Below are 20,766 nucleotides of genomic sequence, written 5' to 3'. Positions count from 1 at the left end.
AAATCCAAACTGGTCCAGACAACATGGGCTGAGTCCAAGAAGATGGGGCAGCAGAGCCTTGTGGCCTGGACGTGCCCCTCAGGCTCTGTGAGCCTCACTGTCCAAGTGGCTTACCAAACCCTGCACAGACTAGGGCAGACAGACAGAGGGTCCAGTGACGGCAGTTAAGTCCCCAGATGCTCACACACCACTCATACACACACGGCCACGCTTAGAAATGTAATGTGGGCACCAGCATACGCCCTGGGAGGTCTAGAAACCTACACAATGAAAAGCTCAAAAACAGCCCCTGAGCTGTGAACAGCCAGGACTGGCTGCAGAACTGTGACCAGGCCCTCCCATGGCTGAGTCGGGCTCCAGTCCCTGCCAGGGTGAATGGCCCACTGTGCCGCCTGCGGCCTGGCCCGTGGTGGGAATCGTTTGTGTAAAACCAGCTCCTGCAGGCTCCTGCTCCCACGTGGACCCGGCAGCCAGGCTCAGGGTGTGCCCTCGGCCAGGCGGGCCAGGCCCTCCCGTAGCTCGCTCAGCTCAAACAGCCTGACATCCAGCAGCTGCGCCGCCCGGCCCACCTCGGCCCGGGCCCGCTCCCGCTCTACCCGTGCCTCCTCCAGGCTGCGCTCCGTTGCCCGCAGCTGGTGCTCCAGCTCTGCATTTCGGGTCTCCAGGTCCTGCAGGGAGAGGGCAAGCGGGGTTGGGGGCCCCAGCAAGTCTCAAGGATCCAGCATCTCAACACTAGCTCCACAGCCCCACCCTAGGCCAAGCCCTCTCCATCCCCTGGCCTCCTCCCTGCTGCCTCTGCCTAAGACACTCCCTGGTCCCCTAGCCAATTTGAACATCATAGAACTAATCCCGTCCCTCTTTGGCTCAAAATCCTCCTGTCACCCATCATGTTGGGAATGAAATTCATATCCCTCGCTCCTCGCTCATTCCAACTTAGCCTGCAGGCTTCCTGGTGGTTCCTTGAACATATTGACTTCCTCCCCACCTCAGGGCCTTTGGACCTGCTGTGCACTCTGCCCAGGAGACAATAGGGAGCATTTGCCCAACCTCTCTCTTTGGGGGCACCAGATCCTTTAACTTCTCCACCTGCTAGACTCACATAAGCTACCCATGGACGTTTCTCACATAAAGTCTTCAGTGAAAGCTAGGCCAGCCACACCTGGGTACAAATGTAAGCTCCTGACCTCAGGCTGGGGATGTGTGAGGATTTGCTGGGGTCAAGAATGGAAATTCAACAAAGATCAAATACTGCTTGTTGAACAAATGGAAGGATATGAAACATTGTACTAATAACCATCGTTTATAAGCCACCTAGTGTGACTCAATCACCTGGCCATCCAAATCCTTCACAACTTTAGATGTCATCCTGACTCCATTTAGAGGTGAAGAAACTGAGGCTCAGGGAGGCACATAACTGCCCAGAACCCACCAGGAAGGGGAGATCCCCGGTCTGTCCCACAACAGGGGCTGGCTGCCATGCGTGGTCACCCCACCTCACATTAACCACACACACCTGCACCTTCTGCTGCGTCTCCTCACGCTCAGAGTTGTCTGGGGCCTCACGGGGCCCACCCGTCTGGCTCTTCAGCGTCTGGATCTCCTAGTGGAGAAGTTCCCAGGATCTGTTCTGAGGGCAATGGCTCCCCCACAGAAGGTCAGGGAAGGCAAGGCCCAAGGAAACTCATGCATTCCGACATGCTCACACACCTGGTCCTTGGTTTGCACTAGTGCCTCCAGCTGCTCCAGCGACTGCCCTGGCCCCTCTTTCTCACTGACCACAGGTGGCTCGGCGGCAGCCTGGGCCTCCAGCTCAGCCACCTGTGCAGACAGGAAAGTCAGCCCCTGACGCCCCAGCCTATTCTCTTCAGACCCCTGGAGAATCTCCCTTGTGATCAGTAAAGCCTGTGATAGCCAAGTCAGTGCACTCACTCCTGGTTGGGGCCCCCACCCTGCCCCTGGCAGGTAGGACTTTAGGGTCTGACAACCCTCTTAGGCTCACGTTATTTCACTCATATTACAGAGCAAGACACTAAGGCTTGGGGAAGTGACCTGCCGAGATCACATAGCCAGCCAGTGAACCCAGGACAGATAGGACTCAGGGGCTTCATAGTTGCCCGGGCAGCTTGGAGTCTCTGGGTGAGTGTGGCTCCCTCACCCGCTGCCTCAGCCGCTCGGCCTCTGCACGCTGGGCCTCCAGCTGCTGCCTCCACTGGGCAGCGGCGGCGTTGGCCTTCTCGCAAGGCGCCCGCCAACTTGTTGTTACTGTCCTGCAGCGCGAAGAACTCGGCCTCCCACTGCACTTCGCCCACGGAGCTGCGGGGATATAGGAGTCAGCAGAGGGCAGGGCGGGGCCTCAGCGGGGCAGGGGCGGGGTGAGGGCGGTGCTGTGCTCGGGGGTGTGACAATGGGCACGTCTGTGAGACCTCCAGGCTAGTGGGGTGGGGACGTCCCGGGGAGGCGGGGTCTTGCCGGGGGCGGAGTCAAAGTAGGCGCGTGGTCAGTTCAGTGAGACGAAGTCGGAATGCTGAGCAGGATCAGCCCATGGGGACGTGGACAGAACGGGGTAGGGGTGGGGAGGCATCCGTGGGTTTAGAATTAGCCGAGGGAAGCCAGGTTTGGCCCCAGGAGTGGAAGAGGCAGGGGCGGGATCGGCTCTGAATGGGTCATAATCTGGGTGTATCCTCCCCTACCCTGGGCCTAGACGCCACAGTCAGATCCCAACAGTTTCTGAGAACTTTCTCTCCCCGCCCTTCGTCCTGTCATGCCCCTATGCCCCACCCTACCCCCTCACCCCTCGGACAGCATCTTCTTGAGCCGCTCACGCTCGGTGGGACCAGGGGCATCTGCACTCTGGCTGCGGAACAGCTTCTCATCGCCGGGGCCATTGGCGCTGACAAGGGGGCTCGGGGGCACCTAAGGGAGTGGGCAGAAGCGGGGTCACAGTGAGGGGTGGCTTCAGTCAAGGACTCGTTAGAAGGTCATGCGAGGGGTCAGATCTGATGTTACTTGGGTCGTGACTGAGGGCAGGGGGTCCTTCCCAGTGCTGGGATCTGAATGCTCCTCTCCCTCCTCATCCACCCCCCATAGCTTCCCATGGCTCCTGGGCCTTAGTTCTGGGCCCTGCACCTAACGCGGCCTGCTGGGCTCTCACCAACCCCCCAGAAGCAAACCTGATGCAGACTAGCCTAAACCCACCAAGATACTGCAGCAGGGGAGCAATCTGAAACCTTCCTGCCATTCCCTCATAGCAGTGACCTTCCCTAGGGCCAAATTTCAACATCCTTTTAAGATTCCTACAGGAAACCCACTCCACCAGGCTGAATTTGTCACGAATCCATCTCACCGCCTGGACTATGAGCTTGAGTGCAGAGGCCAGTCTACTTTTTCATCTCTGTAACACTTGTGCCTAGCCCTGGGCCTGGCACACAGTAGGTGGTCAATAACTTATGCTGAAGAAATCAGTGAGGGGGAAACACCCAGGGACAGGTCTGCCCCTCTACTTAGCCATGTCAACTGCCATGTTTCAGCTCTGTCATGTGAGCTGATTTTCTGGCCTTTCCTGGTTGAAGGCTAGGACAGACCCCTTAGGACATGCTCCCATGGCACCCACACCCCTCTTCCATGGTCCTTGTCACAGATCTAGTTTTACATCATCTATGAACATTTGGTCTTGGGCACCAGCATGGCACTAGGATCCCCCCAGTATCAGCTGAGCTTCTGGCAGGCAAGGGACAGGGAATGCTGACCTGGTGGGTGGTGAGCCCCAGGGCTGGACTGGTGAGCTCCCCACCATCCTGAGATTTCTCCCGAGCCAGCCTCGCTGCTTCCTTCACTTCCTGGAACTTCTCAGCAAACTGAAGAATAGGTGGGCAGGGACAGTCAACAGACTCCCAGTCCCCTCCCCTGGGGGCCCCACCACATCATCCCCACCCAGCACCAGCTCTCTCTCTTTAGAAGGGACTTCAGAACTGAGTGCATCCCCTCATCTCATGAACTGAAAGAATGGGAAGAAGGCTTGGAAAATGATGCCCAATGAACAGGGTGGGTATCGGGGGAGGGGTTGTTCATGGACATGTATCCCCCTGAGCCACCTTGAGAAAGGGATTCCCTTCTCCCTCTCAATCAGGCTTATTTAGCAAGGAAAGCCTCAGATGGGTGCTCATCTGTCATTCATGGCAGGTCTTGGGCTCGGAGCCTCTGAGGAGCACCCGTAACCAGTGAGAAAGTAATCACCTGGTTCTCATTTTTGTTATACTAATGTTTATATGTACCACCCATACTAGTTTTCCAGTTAGGGTATGATATGTGTATATATACACATATATATATTTCATTTTAAAATAAATGTCCTTAGCTTGAAAGTAATTTTTTTTTAAGAAAATACTTACAGACATACGGCCTTTGCAAGATTTGTGTAAAGGGGCCAGTGCAATTCATTGGGGGTCCAGGTCAGGGAGATGTTTTTTTAAGAAAATGGTCTAAGAGCTCCAGTGATCCCACTCTTGGGCAAATAACCAGGGGGAACTTTAATTTGGAAAGATACATGCACCACAATGTTCATAGCAGCACTATTTACGATAGCCAAGATATGGAAACAACCTAAATGTCCATCGACAGATGACTAGATAAAGAAGTTGTAGTATATTCATATGATGGACTACTACTCAGCCATAAAAATAAAATAATGCCACTTGCAGCAACATGGATGGACCTGGAGACTGTCATTCCAAGTGAAGTAAGCCAGAGAGAGAAAGAAAAATACCATATGATATCACTTATATGCAGAATCCAAAAAAAAAAAAGACAAATGAACTTATTTACAAAACAGAGACAGACTCACAGACATAGAAAACAGACTTGTGGTTACCAGCAGGGGAAGAGGGTGGAAAGGGATAAATTGGGATTTCAAGATTTGCAGATACTAACTACTATATATAAACTAGACAAACAACAAGTTTATACTGTAGAGCACAGAGAACTATATTCAATATCTTGTAGTAACCTATAATGAAAAAGAATATGAAAATGAACATATGTATATGTATGACTGAAACATTATGCTGTACACCAGAAATTGACACAACATTGTAAACTGACTATACTTCAATTAAAAAAAAATGGCCCAAGAGCAATTGAATACTCCTGTGGAAACAAAATACTCCTACTTTATACCTCCAGCAGAAATGTATTCAAGACCTAAATTTGCAAGGAAAACTAATGCTTCAAAAGAAAAGAGAAGAAAAGCACCATGAGCTCAGCAGGACTTAAAGAGCACTAAGTATACAGGGAGACAATGGACAAGACAGTATTGAACTCTAGGAACAGCAGAGGGTGGAGGGAAGTGATGATGAAGGTAGAGCTAGGGTGTGTGGGGAAGACTGGGCCCATCCCAGTCACCCAGAAGAGGGGCAAGGTGTGTCTAAAATCAGAGTAGGTGGTCAGCCAAGCTGGCATGTGAACCAGGAAAGTCGGAAGGGACTTCTGCATGCCCATTCTGCAGCTGGGAAGATGGAGACCCACCATCTGTCCAGGGTCCCCCAAGGCACCCAGCCCCGTTCCTCCCACCACATACCCTCGCAGGCCCACCTGGGTCAGATGCTGCTCAGAAGCAAAGCCAAGGCCATAGACAGTGTTGGCGCGACTGTCTGCCCATTGCCCGAACTTCTGGGAGGTTTTGGTAAAGGTCATGTTGGGGGTGACAGTGCTGTTGATGATGGCCTAGGGAGGGGAAAGCAAAGGTCACAGTTGACGGGACTAGTAATAATATGAAACTCCTCGATGTATTGCTTTGTATTAACACCTCAGAGGTCCTTGGTCTGAGCCATTTCAGGAGAAAAAATGAGACCCAGAAAGACTCAGGGCACCTCCCCCCCAGGCCCCCAAGGCACACAGCAAGCCAGCAACCAGACCCAGGCCTGTCCCAGGGATCCTCGGCACCTGCCCCACTACCCAGGCCCCACCAGGACCTTGGCACCCCCAAGGCTGATGATTCGATAGACGTTGCGAGTGGCATCGTAGAAGTAGGAGACAGTGAGTGCGTGTTTGCCCGCGGGGATCCAGTTCCTCTTGGTGGCCGGGTCAATCTGGAACACATGCGCCCGTGTGCTGAAGATGGGCTGCTCCCTGTATGGGGAGAGGGTGCTCAGTAGGGGCCAGGCACCCTCTCCCAGGGGACTCAGGGTCAACTTGGTAGAGGCAGGGGCTCACCTGGCTGTGGACATTAGTCAGGCTGGCCTGGGTGGGCTCCAAGGGGCAGCCAGAAGGATGGTAGGAGCTGCTGGTTTGACCTCTGTGGGGAGAGGGGGCCTGTGAATGTCCCTCCAGGACAGACAGAGGGAGGCCAAATGTGTCCAACCTCAGGACTCACCTACCAGGTGCACCAGTCATAGAACTTCAACCAAAAAAATTAGGGAATCACTCAGCAAAAACATCCTGACTCTCAAAGTCTGGAGGAAGCTCTTGCAACACCCTGGGCAGGAGACAGCCTCTGATAGGAATCAGGTGACACCTGACATCTCAGCATAAACCTCTCATCTTCCTGGTTACTGGACACCCCCCCAGTGAAATCCTCTCAATCTCTGGGCTGGGCTGAGGAGGCCAAGACCAACTCCTGCTCCATACTTTCTGATTACGTTCACCCATCATTCCTCAAAGCAGGGACTCCATCAGAAAGTGGGGCATTGCCAGGTGCCTACTGGGAGATCAGTCCCCAGTGGACCCACAAAGAGACGCCTCAGCTTCCACTGTGGGGCAGAGGCACAACTTGGAGTCAAAGTCCAAATCCCCAGGAAGCTTTCAGATTAGTTAAAAAGACAAGATGTGGCTGAACAGGTCGGCCCTGAAACCCACCTATCACCACTCAATCCCAATACCTTGGGGGGGGGGGGAGATCCAGGTCCAGGAGGGACCTGGGGGAGGGGAAGGCAAACTGAGGTAACGGAGGCCTGGGCCTAGCAGCCTCTGTGGTCAGAGGGGGGATGCCACCCCCCCACCCCCCCCCACCCCCCCCGTCCTGGGCAGCTGCAGTCCCGGTCACAGGGTCTGAAACCGGAGCCCCTGTGTGGGGGAGGGGCAGCGACTTTGGCCAGGATAGGGGGTGGGTCCTGGGTCGAGTCAGGGTTTCGGGGCGCAGGGGTCCCAGAAACTCAGGCCCCTCCCGCCCCGACGCGCCTGCAGCGACTTGCCGCGTTGGGGAAAGTTACTCACCAACTAGTCATGCGACTCGAACGCCGCCGGCCGCGGGGTTCCCAAAGAGGGGCCCGACCCCGCCCGGTGTCCGGGATCCACAATCGCGTCCAGGGGCGAAGCCCCACCCATGATCCCCAGTCCAGGGGACCTGATATTCAGTCAAGATCGAGTCCCCACCCGCGTCAGAAGCCGAGCGCCCCATGGGCGCCCCAACTTCGGGAAGTGCCATCCCCGACCCTGGAACTTCCAAGATCCCTGCGACGCCCCCCTCCAACTCCGGGTCCAGAACTTCGGGACACGTTATCTACCTCCTCCAACCGCAGGTCCAGAATTTAGGGGCTCCTTCGCGCCGTCCCTGATTCCTGAACTTCGGGGACCCCCTGCTACCCTTTCATCCCCAAGTCCGGAATTTCGAGGTCCCCTCGCGCCACCCCTCCACCCCAGGTCCGAAACTTCGGAGACACCTTTACAACCTCCTGCAGCTACGGCTCCTGAACTTCGGGAACCCCTCGCACTGTCCTCTCCCCGACCTCGACTCCGGAACTTCGGGGCCCCCGCGCCCTCTCAAGCCCTGGAGCTTCGGGGCTCCCCGAGCCGTCCCCAGCCTCCGTATCTGGAACTTCGGGAACCCCCCGCGCCCTCTTCCAGACCCTGGAACTACGGGACCCCCGCCCCCCACCAGTGAAGGCTCGGCTGGCCAGGCTCACCCTACCGGCTCGGCGCCCCGCAAGTGTCCAGGCGGGAGACGGGTGCGGCCCCGCGGCGCCGACTCCCCGCAGTCGGGCGCCCCACTCGCTCGCTGGCTCCGGGGCCCGAGCCCTCCACGCCGCCCTCCGCACCGCCCGCGCCTTTGTCTGCGCCGCCGCCGCCGCCGCCCGCGCCGCCTCGGGTCCCATCGCGGCGGGTCCCGACGCGGCCGCCGCCCGCCCCGCCTCCCTGGGCCGCCGAGGCCGCCCGCAGCGCCCTCTGCTGGCCCTCCGCGGCAGGGGGGAAGGGGAGACCGAGAGGCGGGAGCGGGGAGGACTGGGGAGATGAGGGTTAAGAAGGGTGCAGAAGGGGACAGGGGGTGGGGTGGAGACAGACACCCAGATCCAGAGACAGAGATGGAGGAGAAAGGCAGAGACACAGGAGACAGACAGACAGACCTAGGTGGATAGAAGAGAATGTGGCCTCATCTTCTCTTCAAGAGTGGCCCTGACCCTCCAGGTCACTGCTTCCTTTGCCTGTGATGGGGAATCAAGTCCCTCTTCACCCGATGGGAGTCTAGGGGAAGGCCACATGTGCCGCCTTGGTGGGGCTAGCCGTTAGCACACAGTAGGTGCTCAGTGCATGTTTCCAGAAAATAAACAAGATCTGGGCAGAGAGGGGGCTGGAAGAAGATAAGAAGAAAGCAAACAGAAGGCACTTAAGGGGGCTTGATCCCAGGTGCCCTGCTCAGAATCCTTCCTGCTTGCCCTCCTGCCCTACCCTGATCCCTGGGGAGGGGCTTCTGTCCACCCCTGGCTCCCCTAAAACAACCATAACGATGCTGACGAGGTTGGATTAGGGTTATCATTGCTGTGTTTAGGGTCCCAAAATCCAGGGTGGAGGGGATGTTGGTGTCCAGTTCCCACCAAGTGAGTGAATTGCCTGGAGGTCCACAGGCCTGGGTTTGCCACCTCTGGTCAGAGGGAGTCCACCCCTTCACACACTTACTGGGAGAGGGTCCTTCTGGAGTTGAGCCAAGATCAGCCTCCCCTGGTCTGAGCCTGCCTGTAGGGCCCACTTGTCAATCTTGTATCTGCTCTTTTTCTGGAGACACCTCCAAAGTCACGCAGTGCCATCAGGTTCACAGGCAGAGGCACTGGGACTCTTCAGAACCAAGACCTGCCCTCCCCCCGAGGCTCTGAGCCTCACATGTGAGCCCTCTGACAACCTCAGAGGTGTTTGCTTTTCATCTCCGCTATCTTCTTTCCCTGGTCTTGTGTTTCTGTTTCCCCTGACAAGAATCGCACATCTGAGCTGGTGGCTCCCTTCAAATTACCTTTAGGTGAATCCCTGGTCATGTCATTTCTGGAGACTTCTTCCCAGGCCAAGATCTGAGTCTTCCTCTCTCCAGGCCTTTGCTCAAGCTGTTTCTTCCACTTGGAATGCCCTTCCTGAAAGCATATATTCTATTTGTCTTTCCAGGCTCAGCTCCACTGCCCCCTCGCCTCCTGAAAGCTTCTCTGACTATCCTGGGATTGGAAAGGATCTCTCCCGCCTCTGCTCCACCAGCCCATCCCTTTCTGTGGGGTCCCTCATCTGTGTGACTTGTTTACTAATTCAACTATGGCCAGGTCTGGGTGTTCCTGGAGGGCTGGCCCACCCTGCACAAGAGGGACTACTTACCCTAGCTACAGAAACCGAACCACAGACTCAGTTTCCCCAGCTGCCTCTAACTTCACACAGCATCTGCAAAAGCAATGGATTTGGCTTCGCTCTCAGGCCCGAAGCCACAAAACGCTTGAACACTGTAGGGAACAAAGAAAATACCGTCTGTTCTATGCAAAGAGTGACTTTTCCTTAATACCAAAAAAAATAATTAAAAAAAAAAAAGTAACTGGAAAGGTGCCGGCAGGGCCGAGGCTTCTGGAAGCGGCTCAGGGTGTGCTGAGTGCTGGCCAGCTGCAGAGCTGGGGCCACGTGACTATTCTGTGGGAGTGGCCAGGTGAGGAGCCTGGGCAGACTTCACTCCTTGTGTAGGCACGAGGCAACAGCATGAGGGAGAATGAGGTCCGCTCTCAGGCCTCCAGGAAGGACTGGGATGGGGCTGGCCTTGAGCAGCCCTGGCCTGAAGTTGTCTTAGTCATGTCAAACTGAGGAAGTGGTTTTGTCAGTGCAGACCTCAGTTTTCCTGCCTGGAAAATGGGCTGATGCTCACAGGCCTGGGTTCCAGGGAGGAGGCAGGAAGGATCCAGGCAACACCAACAGCTTCTCACTGTCTCCTGGGCATAGATGGGTAGGGGGCTGAGCAAGGGTAGCCCTGAGCTACTGCCCCCACCCCAGTCTGAGACCTCTTTTGCCTGGTCCTTGGGCCTCTCTTCCAAGGGACTGGAGATGTCATTGTGAGGCAAGCAGAGGCCACCGTCCCAAGGCAGCTGACTAGAAATGACAGCTTTCTCTTGGGACTGAGGAAGGACATGAGGGAATGAGCTTCCTGCCATGGGAGGAACCAAGCAGGAAATGGAACAGTTTGTTCAGCTTTAAAGGAGCTGCATTTACAGAGTGACTCTTATAGGTCAGGCTCTGGCCTCTGTCTTAGTTAAATCTGACCCAACCTTTGGACTGAAATCTACTGGAGTCTTTCTCTTCCCTGGAAGGTTCTTATCCCACCAGAGTGGGGGAGGTCTGTCACTCTTCCCCAAAGCCACATGCCCAACCTCATGGCATAGGTCACAGTAGCTATGATTTGGTTACTGTCCACTTCTTCAATGGCTCTGTCTTAGCACCTAGAGAAAGGCTGACTTGCAGCAGGAACTTTGTAATGCTTTGTAAATGCTTCCAGAAGGAAGGGGTCCCTAAGGCCCAGCCTTGGTCCTTGGTGCCCTCCAGAGTTGCATGAGCCAGACAGTAAATGAGCTAGCCCTGCTTCCTACCAGCAGGATGACCTTAAAGAAGTCACTTTCCTTCCCTGTACCTTTGTTTCCCTATCTATAAAATGTGTATAAGAATGGTGCCTAGGAGCTTAATAATTGCTTGCTGTTATCAACATATTTATTCTTGTCTATCTGGGCATGTGGTATTGATCCTGTGTCGAGTTCTTAAGATATTCTCTTTCCGGGTGTGGAGAGTCCCAACAAGGTGTGAGTTCTTGAAGACAGAAATGGGTCCAACCTGGCACGATATCCTCTAAATCTTTAGCTCTGGGTCCCTTATGTGCCTCTTTAACCACTCTCCTTCTTCTTATTTCCCCAGGCTTGCCAGCTGGGCCAGCCTCTAGACCTTATCCTCCTGGCACACTCCTATTCATTCCTCAAAACCCCACCTCCAATGCCCTCCTGTCTAAGAAGCCCTCTCTCCTCTGCCACTAAACCCTCCCTTCTTCTAGACCAACCCTGACCCCAGGGGCTGTGTCCAGCTCTGACTCCCCCAGCCTGAGGGCATCTCAAGTTCTAGGCTGAGACCTCTCTTGGGCTTGGCATCTCCCAGCATGGGGTGGACACACAGAGGTCATGACAGAGGAGAATTTGATGATTCAATATTGGTGATTTTCGATCACTTGAAAGTGACCCCACCTTAAATTTGGATCCAATTTAATTTCTGCCCAAGGCCAAAGTTAATTCATTAAACAAACAGCCCCCAGGAAGTAATGGGGCCAGAACCCCTCAGGCCCAGTCATGAAGAGGCTGTGGGGAAGGGTTCTGGCACTGGATTATGGACTTGACCTCCCAGGACCAGTGCAGGTTGGGGGTGGGGGAGGTGGCACTTGAGCCCCTTCCAAACTCCAAACCTGGATCTGCGGTTCGGTTCCCACAGACCTAATTACCCTCATTTGCCACATGCACTAATTACCTCTGTGGTACCAGGTGGCTGGGCGGGGCTGCCCCACTTTTGGGAGGTAGGTCGGGGCCCGATTATTTTTGGCTGTGTTGTCCTTGAAGGCTCCACCATCCGCCCATGTGAAGGGCAGAAAGTGGGACAGAAAAATCACGGCCGCATCAGGAGGGACACGGGGAGACTTGACAGTCATGTTGGCCAGGAACTCCCTGTGCGGGGGGTTTTGGGTCTAAGGACTGAGGGTCTCTGGCATCCACTGGAGTGGCAAAACCTGGAGAGGCTGAGAATCATTCATCTCCATGGTGGACTGGTCTGGAAGCCTGTTTTAAATGTGACACAGTTGGTGGGAGAGGGCTTGGGTCGGGGGTAGTCAGACAGGCCTGTTTACAACTCCTGACTCCCACCGACTTGATGTGTATTCTTGGGCACATGACCTCCTCTCTTTGTACATTTCCTGAGTGATTGAATGGGGATAATAACTCACAAAGAGTGCTCTGGGCAGAGGGCACAGCATATGCAAAGGCCCTGAGGTGAGGATGGGCCAGGTGTGTTGGAGGAACAGCGGGAAGGCCAGAGTGGTCAGAATAGAGTGAGTGCGAAGGGCAGAGGGGGTGCTAAGGGCTAAGGGGATCACAGGAGTCAGGTGGGACCTCATGGGCAGTGTTGAAGTGTACGTGTTTCCTTCTGAAGGTACTGGGGAGCCATGGGAGAATTCAGAGTCAGAGAGGGAGGGATGTAATCAAATTTACACTGCACGCTCCAGATAGAGTTTCAGCTTTTAGGAGAGAACCAGGTGTCTGCTCATGTGCAGAATAAGGGCAGACCCTGACTTTCTCTGAGCCTGTTTCCCAATCCTAGTCAGAGTCCAGACGCTTTGGCAGCCCCCGGAAACACTGGACCCTCAGGCAGGGAATCTCCTCTTCCCCCAAGCTCCCAAATTCTGGCCAAGCAGCCTACATGGCCTCCCTCCACCTGCCCTCTCCTCCTACTCTCCTTCTGTGGCCTTGAAGGAACAGCTGTGGGAACAGAGAGCGGGAGGCCTTGGGGAAGGCTGCGTGGCGGGGCTCCGGGGGCAGTGTTCCTGCTTAGTGACAGCCCACATGGGGCCGCTGGGTGCCGAATGTTCTTGCAGGAACCCAGTGATTCAGATGCTGCAGTCTCCTCCCTCAGTCTGCCAGGGAAGGCTGTTCCTGGTCTCCAACACAGGTTAGAGTCAGGATTCACCCCTCCGGGCTGTCCCCCAGACCAGCATCCCCACTGCCAGGATCCTTTAACTGGCTGCATTGTTCACTTTCCTGCTCCAGCACTTTCCACGGCTCTCTTGGAGGCCTTAGAGGGAGAATGTAGCTTCTCATTGCCATTGGCCAAGCTGCTGGACCCCATCTCTGAACCTTTGCACTCAACCCCACCTATGGCCTAGAAAGCTGATTCCAATACTTTCTCCTCCAGGAAGCCTTCCCAGACTGTCTCCACTCCCCCAGCCCTAACCCCACAGTACAAGGGGGTATCTGTGTCTGGCTCTGCCCCAACCCCAGACTGGGGATCCCCCAGAGTCCGAACTTGGGTCAGTGCCTTTCAGGGACTCCATCATCTCCCAGTGTAGGAGGGCACAAAGGAGAAGGAGGATGTCTGCTGTGGCAGCCCAAGGCAGGACCTCACAGGCTGCCTCCTTGGTCCAACCCTCATTTCACTTTTTTTCTCTCTTATTTATTTATTAAAATTTTTTTTCTCACTTTATTTTCATAGACAAGGAAACTGAGGCTTAGGGGGCTTAAGCCAGTTCCCCAGATTAAAAGCTGGCCAAATGGAAAAGCTTGTCCTTGAACCTGGATTTGACAGGCCAGGCCCTGTCCCCTGCAGACTTTGGAGGCTTATTTACCCATAGGAGGGGGAGAGGGGCATTTACTTGCCCGCAGGTGGATTTGACACAATCTGGGCTCAGACATGAGGGTTCCAATGGCCAATCTCCATGGATGCACAAGGGGCTTCCCTGGGCCTCTGTTTCCTCCTCTTTAAGATGGGAGTTCTTCATTTGTTAACTCATATTTAACTACATGCTCAACACTGAGGGAAGCTCTGCCCTCAGAACACTCACAGCTTTCTGGTGGACAAAATGAATGACAGAGAACAGAGTAGGATGACTTCTGGCAGGATTTTACGAAGGTAAGAAAACCAAGCAAAGACAGGTGGTTGGCAAAGGCTGCTCTGAAGAGGTGGTGATTCTGGGAACAGCATGTGCAAAGTCCCTGTGGCTGGAGCAGGGTGAGCGGGCGGCACAGTTGGGAGCCAAGTGGGCAGGGAGCACCATAGGCTGGGTCACAGGGTGCCTTCTGATCCCCAGTGAAGAATGTGAACTGGGGAGCCATAGGAGGCCTTTGAGCAGGAGAGGGACAGGATTTGCTTTTCCATGTTGAGATAAGATTCACAGGGTTCCACATGGCAAATGGATGGAGGTGGAGGATTCTAATCCTTTCCTCCTCCGTTATCCTGGGCTGTGCTTGATAAACAAATGGCATTGTTATCAGCATTAGGGATGCCGGTATCTTTAGGGGTGGCCACAGGCTCCGAGCTCCTATCTCTCCCAGGATCTTCGGGAGGAAGCTCATCTCAGTAACTCCCTCTCTGCTTTGTCTGGCCTTCCTCTTTCTCTCTCTCAAAAAATCTTGACGCTAGCCCTGGTCTTATCACTGAAATCCCAGACCTTCTACAGGACGGAAACATCTGCTTTCCGGACCACGTGGGTCCTGCAGCCCCAAGGGAGGTCACAGAGGAGATTGCTTTGCCCTGGGCTGGAGGAGGGGGACCACTAAGGGCAAGAGAATGGGTCACACATTGGACACCAACTGCATCCACAGAGGAGACACTACTTGCAGGTTGCAGTCAGGGGCCCGGGTTCAAATCCTGCTCTGTCTTATTCTGGCTTAGAGGCCTGAGAGCAGCAGCTTCACACTTCCGGGGAGGGGAATCACGGTCTGGCCTGGCTTGTATTCACCTGGAACAGCATAAATGCTTGTTGATTGATGCAGCAGGAACAGCATAGCCTGCATGATTCACAGGACCCAGCGCACAAGGAAAATGCAGGGTTCCTTGTCAAAAAACTTCAGAACTTTAAGACTGTGACATCACAGAATTAAACTCAGAAGCCAGCCCCAAGTGAGAGCTTTTGCTGCCACTTTTTACAGCCTGAGAAACTGAATCTAAGAGAGGGAAGGGGACATGTCCAAGAGCAAGGGACCCACGGGGGCCCTTCTACTTCCCAGAACGGTGCTAAGTGTAATGAGTGTAGTGGGGGCAACTGGGACTCAGCCTCCTCGTCATCTCTTGGGGATCTGCAGAATTCTGGGAACTATGGTCCCCACTTCTCAAAATTCTTTAATTCTCTATTATAACAAATCCCAAACTGAGCACAGACAGGGGAACTCAGACCCTGGGGAAATGGTGTCAGTTTTGTCACATTTCAAGGTTTCTTGTCACGTCTTGGGGCCCAACTGGGATTTGTCTAGTGGCTGGGCTGAGTCCTTGGGGGTGTCTCTGCTGTTCTGGGGGCAACTTCCAGGGAGAAGAAGAGCAGATACAAGAGGGAGGAGGGGCTGAAGGACCCCCACAGGGTCTGCCAGGTGGTCAATACTTTGGAGTGGGCTGCCTTGTCTTATTCACCCACCCCCTCATCCACCTATTCATCCACCCACCCACCCACCCATCCGTCCATCCATCCACCCACCCACCTATCCAGCCAGCCACTCACCCATCCATCAATTCATCCACCATCCAATAAACCCACCTACTCACACATCCACCTACTCACCTATCCATCCACCCACCTACCCATCCATCTACTTACCCTCCCAGAGATGCAGGCATCATCCATGTTCCACCCCCAGCTCTTCCATCCATGCATGCACCCAGCTCGTCTTCCATTTCTCAACCTAGCACACTTCTACTCATTCTCCAAATCCCAACTCTGCATCCCCTCCTCCATGCAGTCCTCCAGATCTTTCAGACAGAGTACCTGGCTCAGGCCTGATCCTACAGAGAAGAGAGAAAATGTGTCTGATTTGGCATCCCCAGGCCTGAGGCCGAGGCTTCTTGGGGAACCAGCAGCACCAGCATGAGGTGGTTGGGAAGGAGAAGACCAGTGATTTAGAAATTAAACACTCCATGTGGGGTGCAACTCCCCTCATCAGTAATAAAGCCACTATCATACAAACCCTAGGCTTGGCCTGAGCCCATTCCAGGGAACAGAAGGAACTCCGGGGGCAGACAGCTTCTGCTGGCACCTATGTGCTATGTGACGTTGGACAAGTCACCTTACGTCTCTAGGCCTCAGTTTCCCTATGTGGAAATCTTTCCATCTCATCTTTTTTTAAAAGCTTATTTATTTTTAGGAGTGATAATTAAGTATACTTATTTATTTTTAGAGGTGGTACTAGGGATTGAACCCATGACCTTGTGTATACTAAACATGCACTCTATCACTTGAGCTATCCCATCCCCTCCTCTAGCTCATCTTAATTGCACATTTTCTAGGAGCCCAGCCCCTCAGACCCCAGGAGTTGGGATGTATCAACCCTACTTTCATTGAGAGGCCAGGAGGAGCTGGGCTGGAGGAAAGGAGGCGGGGCCAGGAAGACGGACATGATGAGGAGCAGGGAGGGGATGAGACACATACGCATGTTTCCTGGTGGAGCTAGCTTTATGTGTTCTCTCTTCTGATTGCCAAAGTAATATACTCAGTGTAAAAACAGTTTCAGAAAACACAAACAAGCATAATGTAAATAATATAAGTAGGTCCTTTTTTATAGCACTTAATTTCCTGAGTGAATTTTTATTATGCACCTGTGATGTGCCCGGTGCTCCTTGTTAAGTTAAAAAACACTGGCAAAGAAGGGCTGGCACACAGCGGATGCTTTGTAAATATCTGTTGAGTGAATGAAATTTTAAAAATAAAATCAATACCCAGAAGTCACTGTTACTAACACAGTGGTCGATGGTCTGTTTCACTTTAGATTTTCTTTCTTTCTTTCTTTTTTTTCTCAGTCACAATGGCATTACACTGTACACCTGATTTGTCAGTCAAGACCCACTTTCCACACTGATCAACACCAGTCTACCCTCTTGTGTTGAAAGACTTCATCACTGTCAACCTGGGGGCTCTTTCATGATTTATTTTGTTTTGTTTTATTTGGAGGGGGAAATAATTCAATTTATTTATTTATTTAATGGAGGTATTGGGGATTGAACCCAGGACCTTGTGCGTGCTAAACATGAGCTCTACCACTGAGCTATACCCTCCCCCAACTTTTATGATTTATTAAACTGATCCCCTATGGTTGGGCATCTTGGTTACTTCCTCCAGGGATGCTTTTTGGGGCTAGCCTTAAAAGTGGAATCACACATTTTCAGGGTTTCTTATGGATACTTAGGGCCATACCAGCTTCCACATTTCTGTATGGGATATGCATATCTTATTCTGCTCCCAGAGGTTGTGGGCAAATGTGTCCATTTCTTTGAACCTCTGCCATTTTCAAACAAATATTAGAGACATTTATTTTGCAAGATGTGGACTAAAACTGAAGGCCCCCAAGGGGGAGGAATGGGGAGTGACTGCTCAGTAGGGATTGGGTTTCCTTTATTTTATGTTTTTAATTGAAGTATAGTTGATTCACGATGTTGTGTTAGTTTCTGGTGTACAGTATAGTGATTCCTATATATATTCTTTTTCATATTCTTTTCCATTATGGTTTATTACACGATATCGAATATAGTCTCCTGTGCTATCCAAGAGGACCTTGTTGTTTACCTACTCTATGTATAGTGGTTTGTATCTGCTAATCCCAAACTCCTAATTTATCCCTCCCCCACCCCCTTTCTTCTTTGGTAACCATAAGTTTATTCTCTATGTCTGTGAGTCTGTTTCTGTTTTGTGAATAAGTTCATTTGTACCATATTTTTTGGTTCCACATATAAGTGATATCGTATTATATTTATCTTCCTCTTATTTGCTTATCTTTGACTGACTTGCTTCATTTCGTATAATCATCTCTAGGTCCATCCATGTTGCTGTAAATGGCATTATTTCATTCCTTTTTATGGCTAAGTCATATTCCATTGTGTATATATACCACATTTTCTTTATTGGCATGGGGTTTCCTTTGGGGGAATGAAAAGTTCTGGAACTAGAAGAGGTGTTGGTTGCACAACATTGTGAATGTACTAAATGCCACAGGATTGTACACTTTACAATGGTTAATTTCATGTTGTGTTAATTTTGTGTCGTGTTAATTTCATAATTTTACATCAAAACCAACAAACAAAACAGAGGCTGCAACTGGGGTCTCTGGCTTCAAGAAAGCCCCCAAACCTCTGCTCAGATGTCCTCCAGGAAGCTTCTCCTCGCTACCACACCCAAGCCCTTGCACCCTTTCCAGCACTTTCCATCTGTCCTCTTTGCCTTCATAGCTCTCACCTGTCCCTGGTATTGCTTCATTCATTCATTTATTCATTCATTCATTCACTAGCCAAGCTGGGCATACAGTACATTCTCAGCAAATATTTGTTAAATAAGTGTTTATGAAATAATAGTCACAATCCAATTATTGCTGCCCTGCCCAATAGAAAGGCCAGACACCATATATGACAGAGGAATCTTAGCCAGGCAAGAAAAAGCAAACTCCACCCAGAAAGATGAATTCTAGGTAAAGAGGGTGGTGGCGGGGGAACTCCTGGGGAGTGGAGGTGGCTCACACAGTTCTCACCCCTCCCTGCTTCATTGTATTTTCCTAATTTCTGTCTTTATAAAAAGCTAGAGGGCAAATGAATCATGTGCATTTAATCATACAGAGTATAGGAAATGGGCAGAAATTTTTCCAGCGTGGCTCCCCAAGGTTGGGGAACAGGGAAAGAAAGTGTCCTTGGTGACAAGCTGGGGACCCCTGCCCGAGGGAGTGATCTCCGGGTCTTGAGTGGCTGGGCAGCAGGGCAGCTGAGGGCAGTGACCAGAGAGAGAAGGGTCACCCTCTCCCGTGGCTTGAGATGATACCCGCATTTGTCACCAAACACAAAGCCCAGGCCCTGGGGCTCCTTGATTGGTTTTCCTGGTACCTGGACAGCATTTACACTCTCTGGACAAAGCTTTTTTTCTATTAAAAAAAAAAAAAGTCCCTGATGGGACTTACATGGAGGTAGCACAGGCGTCTCTCCAACAGGTATCCCCCTACTAGCCAGGGGACAACCAGACATGCTTCCCTGCTGGCTGCTCCAAATTAATCACCTCCTCCTCCAACCCCCCCCCCCCCAAAAACAAGGATGAAGCAGGCTGAGGTGGGAGGGTCCCACCTCCACCCTGCCATTGCCAGCTGCAGGACAGTGTGTTCCTAGCCTCAGTTTGCTTGTGTGAAAAATGGGGATGAGCCCAGTCTTCCAACGACAGCAAACAGCACTTGGTGCCAGGCGGCCTGCATGCATGCAGTAGGTGCGCAATAGATTCTGGTAGTGGTTAAGTTTCATTGAAACCCCTCTGTGACCCCAGCTCAGCTCCCTCTCCTGCTCTTCCCTCCAGTTAAGTGAAATCAGAGCAGGTGCTGACCTCAGAACCCCTCTGCCCTCTTCCCACCACCACACCTTTGCCCACGTAGTGCCCTCTGCTTGGAATGCCCTTTCTCCTTCCGTGTTGCAGAACCATGCTCAGCCTTTGAGGCCACTCAGAGCCTGCTCCTGAAACAGGTTGTCCCTAGTTTTGAAGCCACTCAACACTTGTCAGTTATCGTGATGGGCTTATAGGAGAGTGGTTAAGGCAGCTGAGGACCCTGCATTCAGCGTTCAAATCTTAGTGTGCAGCGATGCCCTAAATCCCTTGCCTGTCAAATGGGAGTGTTCTATGCCCTCAGTTCCTGCTTCACTGGGCCAGTCAGGACCAGGGGAGGGAGGCCAGGCCAGGCAGATGCAGTGGGCAAAGCATGGGGCCTTGGAGCAGTAGGGAGGGGACTCAGGCCAGCCAGAGCTGGTAGTGGCCCCAGGCTACAAGCCAAAGCTACAGCTCTCAACTCTGTTAGGATGAAAGTGGGAAGTCTTGTGGGACGGGACTGGAGGGCTGCTGAGTTGCAGGCTGCCTCTGACCTCTTTCTGTGGCCCAGCAGCCTTAGGATGAGTTGGGCGAGTTGAAGTCCAAGGACCTATGGCCTCTTCTCTGGCCTCCTCCCAGGCCTCCTGGCCCCCAGTGGGCCCTACACATAGGGCAGGGACTTGAGGTGAGCAGGACTGAGACAGAGCCCCCTTCTAACACCTAAGGATGCTGGGGAGCCATGAAGGTATGGGAGCAGGGGCGGTCAGGCAAGCATGACCCTCCAGGGTGAGCCCAGGCAGGGTCTGAGCAGGAACCTGGGAGGCTGTGGGGACAGCCCACGGGATGGAGGCGAGAACTAAGGAGGGAGAATTGTCAGGACCAGAGGCCTGAGTGAATGTGGGTTTGGGAGGGAGAGGCATCAGGGGCTCCACCTGGCTTCAGTCTCAAGGGTCTGGAGTGGATGAGGAAGATGGCCTGAGACCAGGGATGCTTTGGGAACACATGGCACTGAGATTCAGGGAACTTCTGGCCTGAGATTCTGGGAGGTTGGTCCTTTCCCAGCCTGCAGCCCGGTAGATCATGTGGGGCACACAGTCACTACTCAGTTAATGTTTGCTGGGAGAAAGAACAAGAAGGCTGCCTGAATACACAGGGAGGTCCTGGCCCAGGGAGGGTGGTGGGCAGGGGAGTTTTATTCAGCATGCAGAGTCCTACAATGTGCCAGACTTAGGTTGAGGCTAAGATGCCATTGGGAGAGACCTGGGCCTGTCCTCATGGAGAACTGATCCAGTGCAGAAGATACAGTCAGAGAAATAAATGTCTAAGTTTGAATGGAGCTATTTGGAAAGAAAAGAACTAGTTCCATGAGAGCTTATATCAGGGGCCTAACCTGGACTGGGGAGTTGGGGGAGGTTTTTGGTGGATGAAGATCTAGGTGAAAGGGACAGGCACAGCAGGTGTTTCTGATAGAGGGTGTTGCATGTGCAAAGGCCCAGCAA

At 52.9% G+C, this 20,766-nt stretch overlaps 1 protein-coding gene across 1 annotated transcript; it reads right to left on the bottom strand.

Moving 5' to 3' along the window:
- Positions 1-206: 206 nt before the first annotated feature.
- HOMER3 (homer scaffold protein 3) lies at positions 207-9,639 on the bottom strand. The gene is given in 12 exon segments (XM_032465204.1): positions 207-668; positions 1,514-1,600; positions 1,708-1,818; positions 2,156-2,230; positions 2,232-2,313; positions 2,792-2,913; positions 3,747-3,854; positions 5,587-5,718; positions 5,967-6,123; positions 6,208-6,289; positions 9,212-9,326; positions 9,559-9,639. Coding segments are annotated over 10 exon segments (1,080 nt in total). The 5' UTR covers positions 6,222-6,289; positions 9,212-9,326; positions 9,559-9,639; the 3' UTR covers positions 207-476.
- Positions 9,640-20,766: the final 11,127 nt, after the last annotated feature.

This window comes from Camelus ferus, chromosome 22 (assembly GCF_009834535.1).
Source record: "Camelus ferus isolate YT-003-E chromosome 22, BCGSAC_Cfer_1.0, whole genome shotgun sequence".
Lineage (NCBI taxonomy): Eukaryota > Metazoa > Chordata > Mammalia > Artiodactyla > Camelidae > Camelus > Camelus ferus.
Note: the sequence above shows the minus strand (reverse complement) of the source record. Positions and strands in the feature narration are given on the sequence as shown.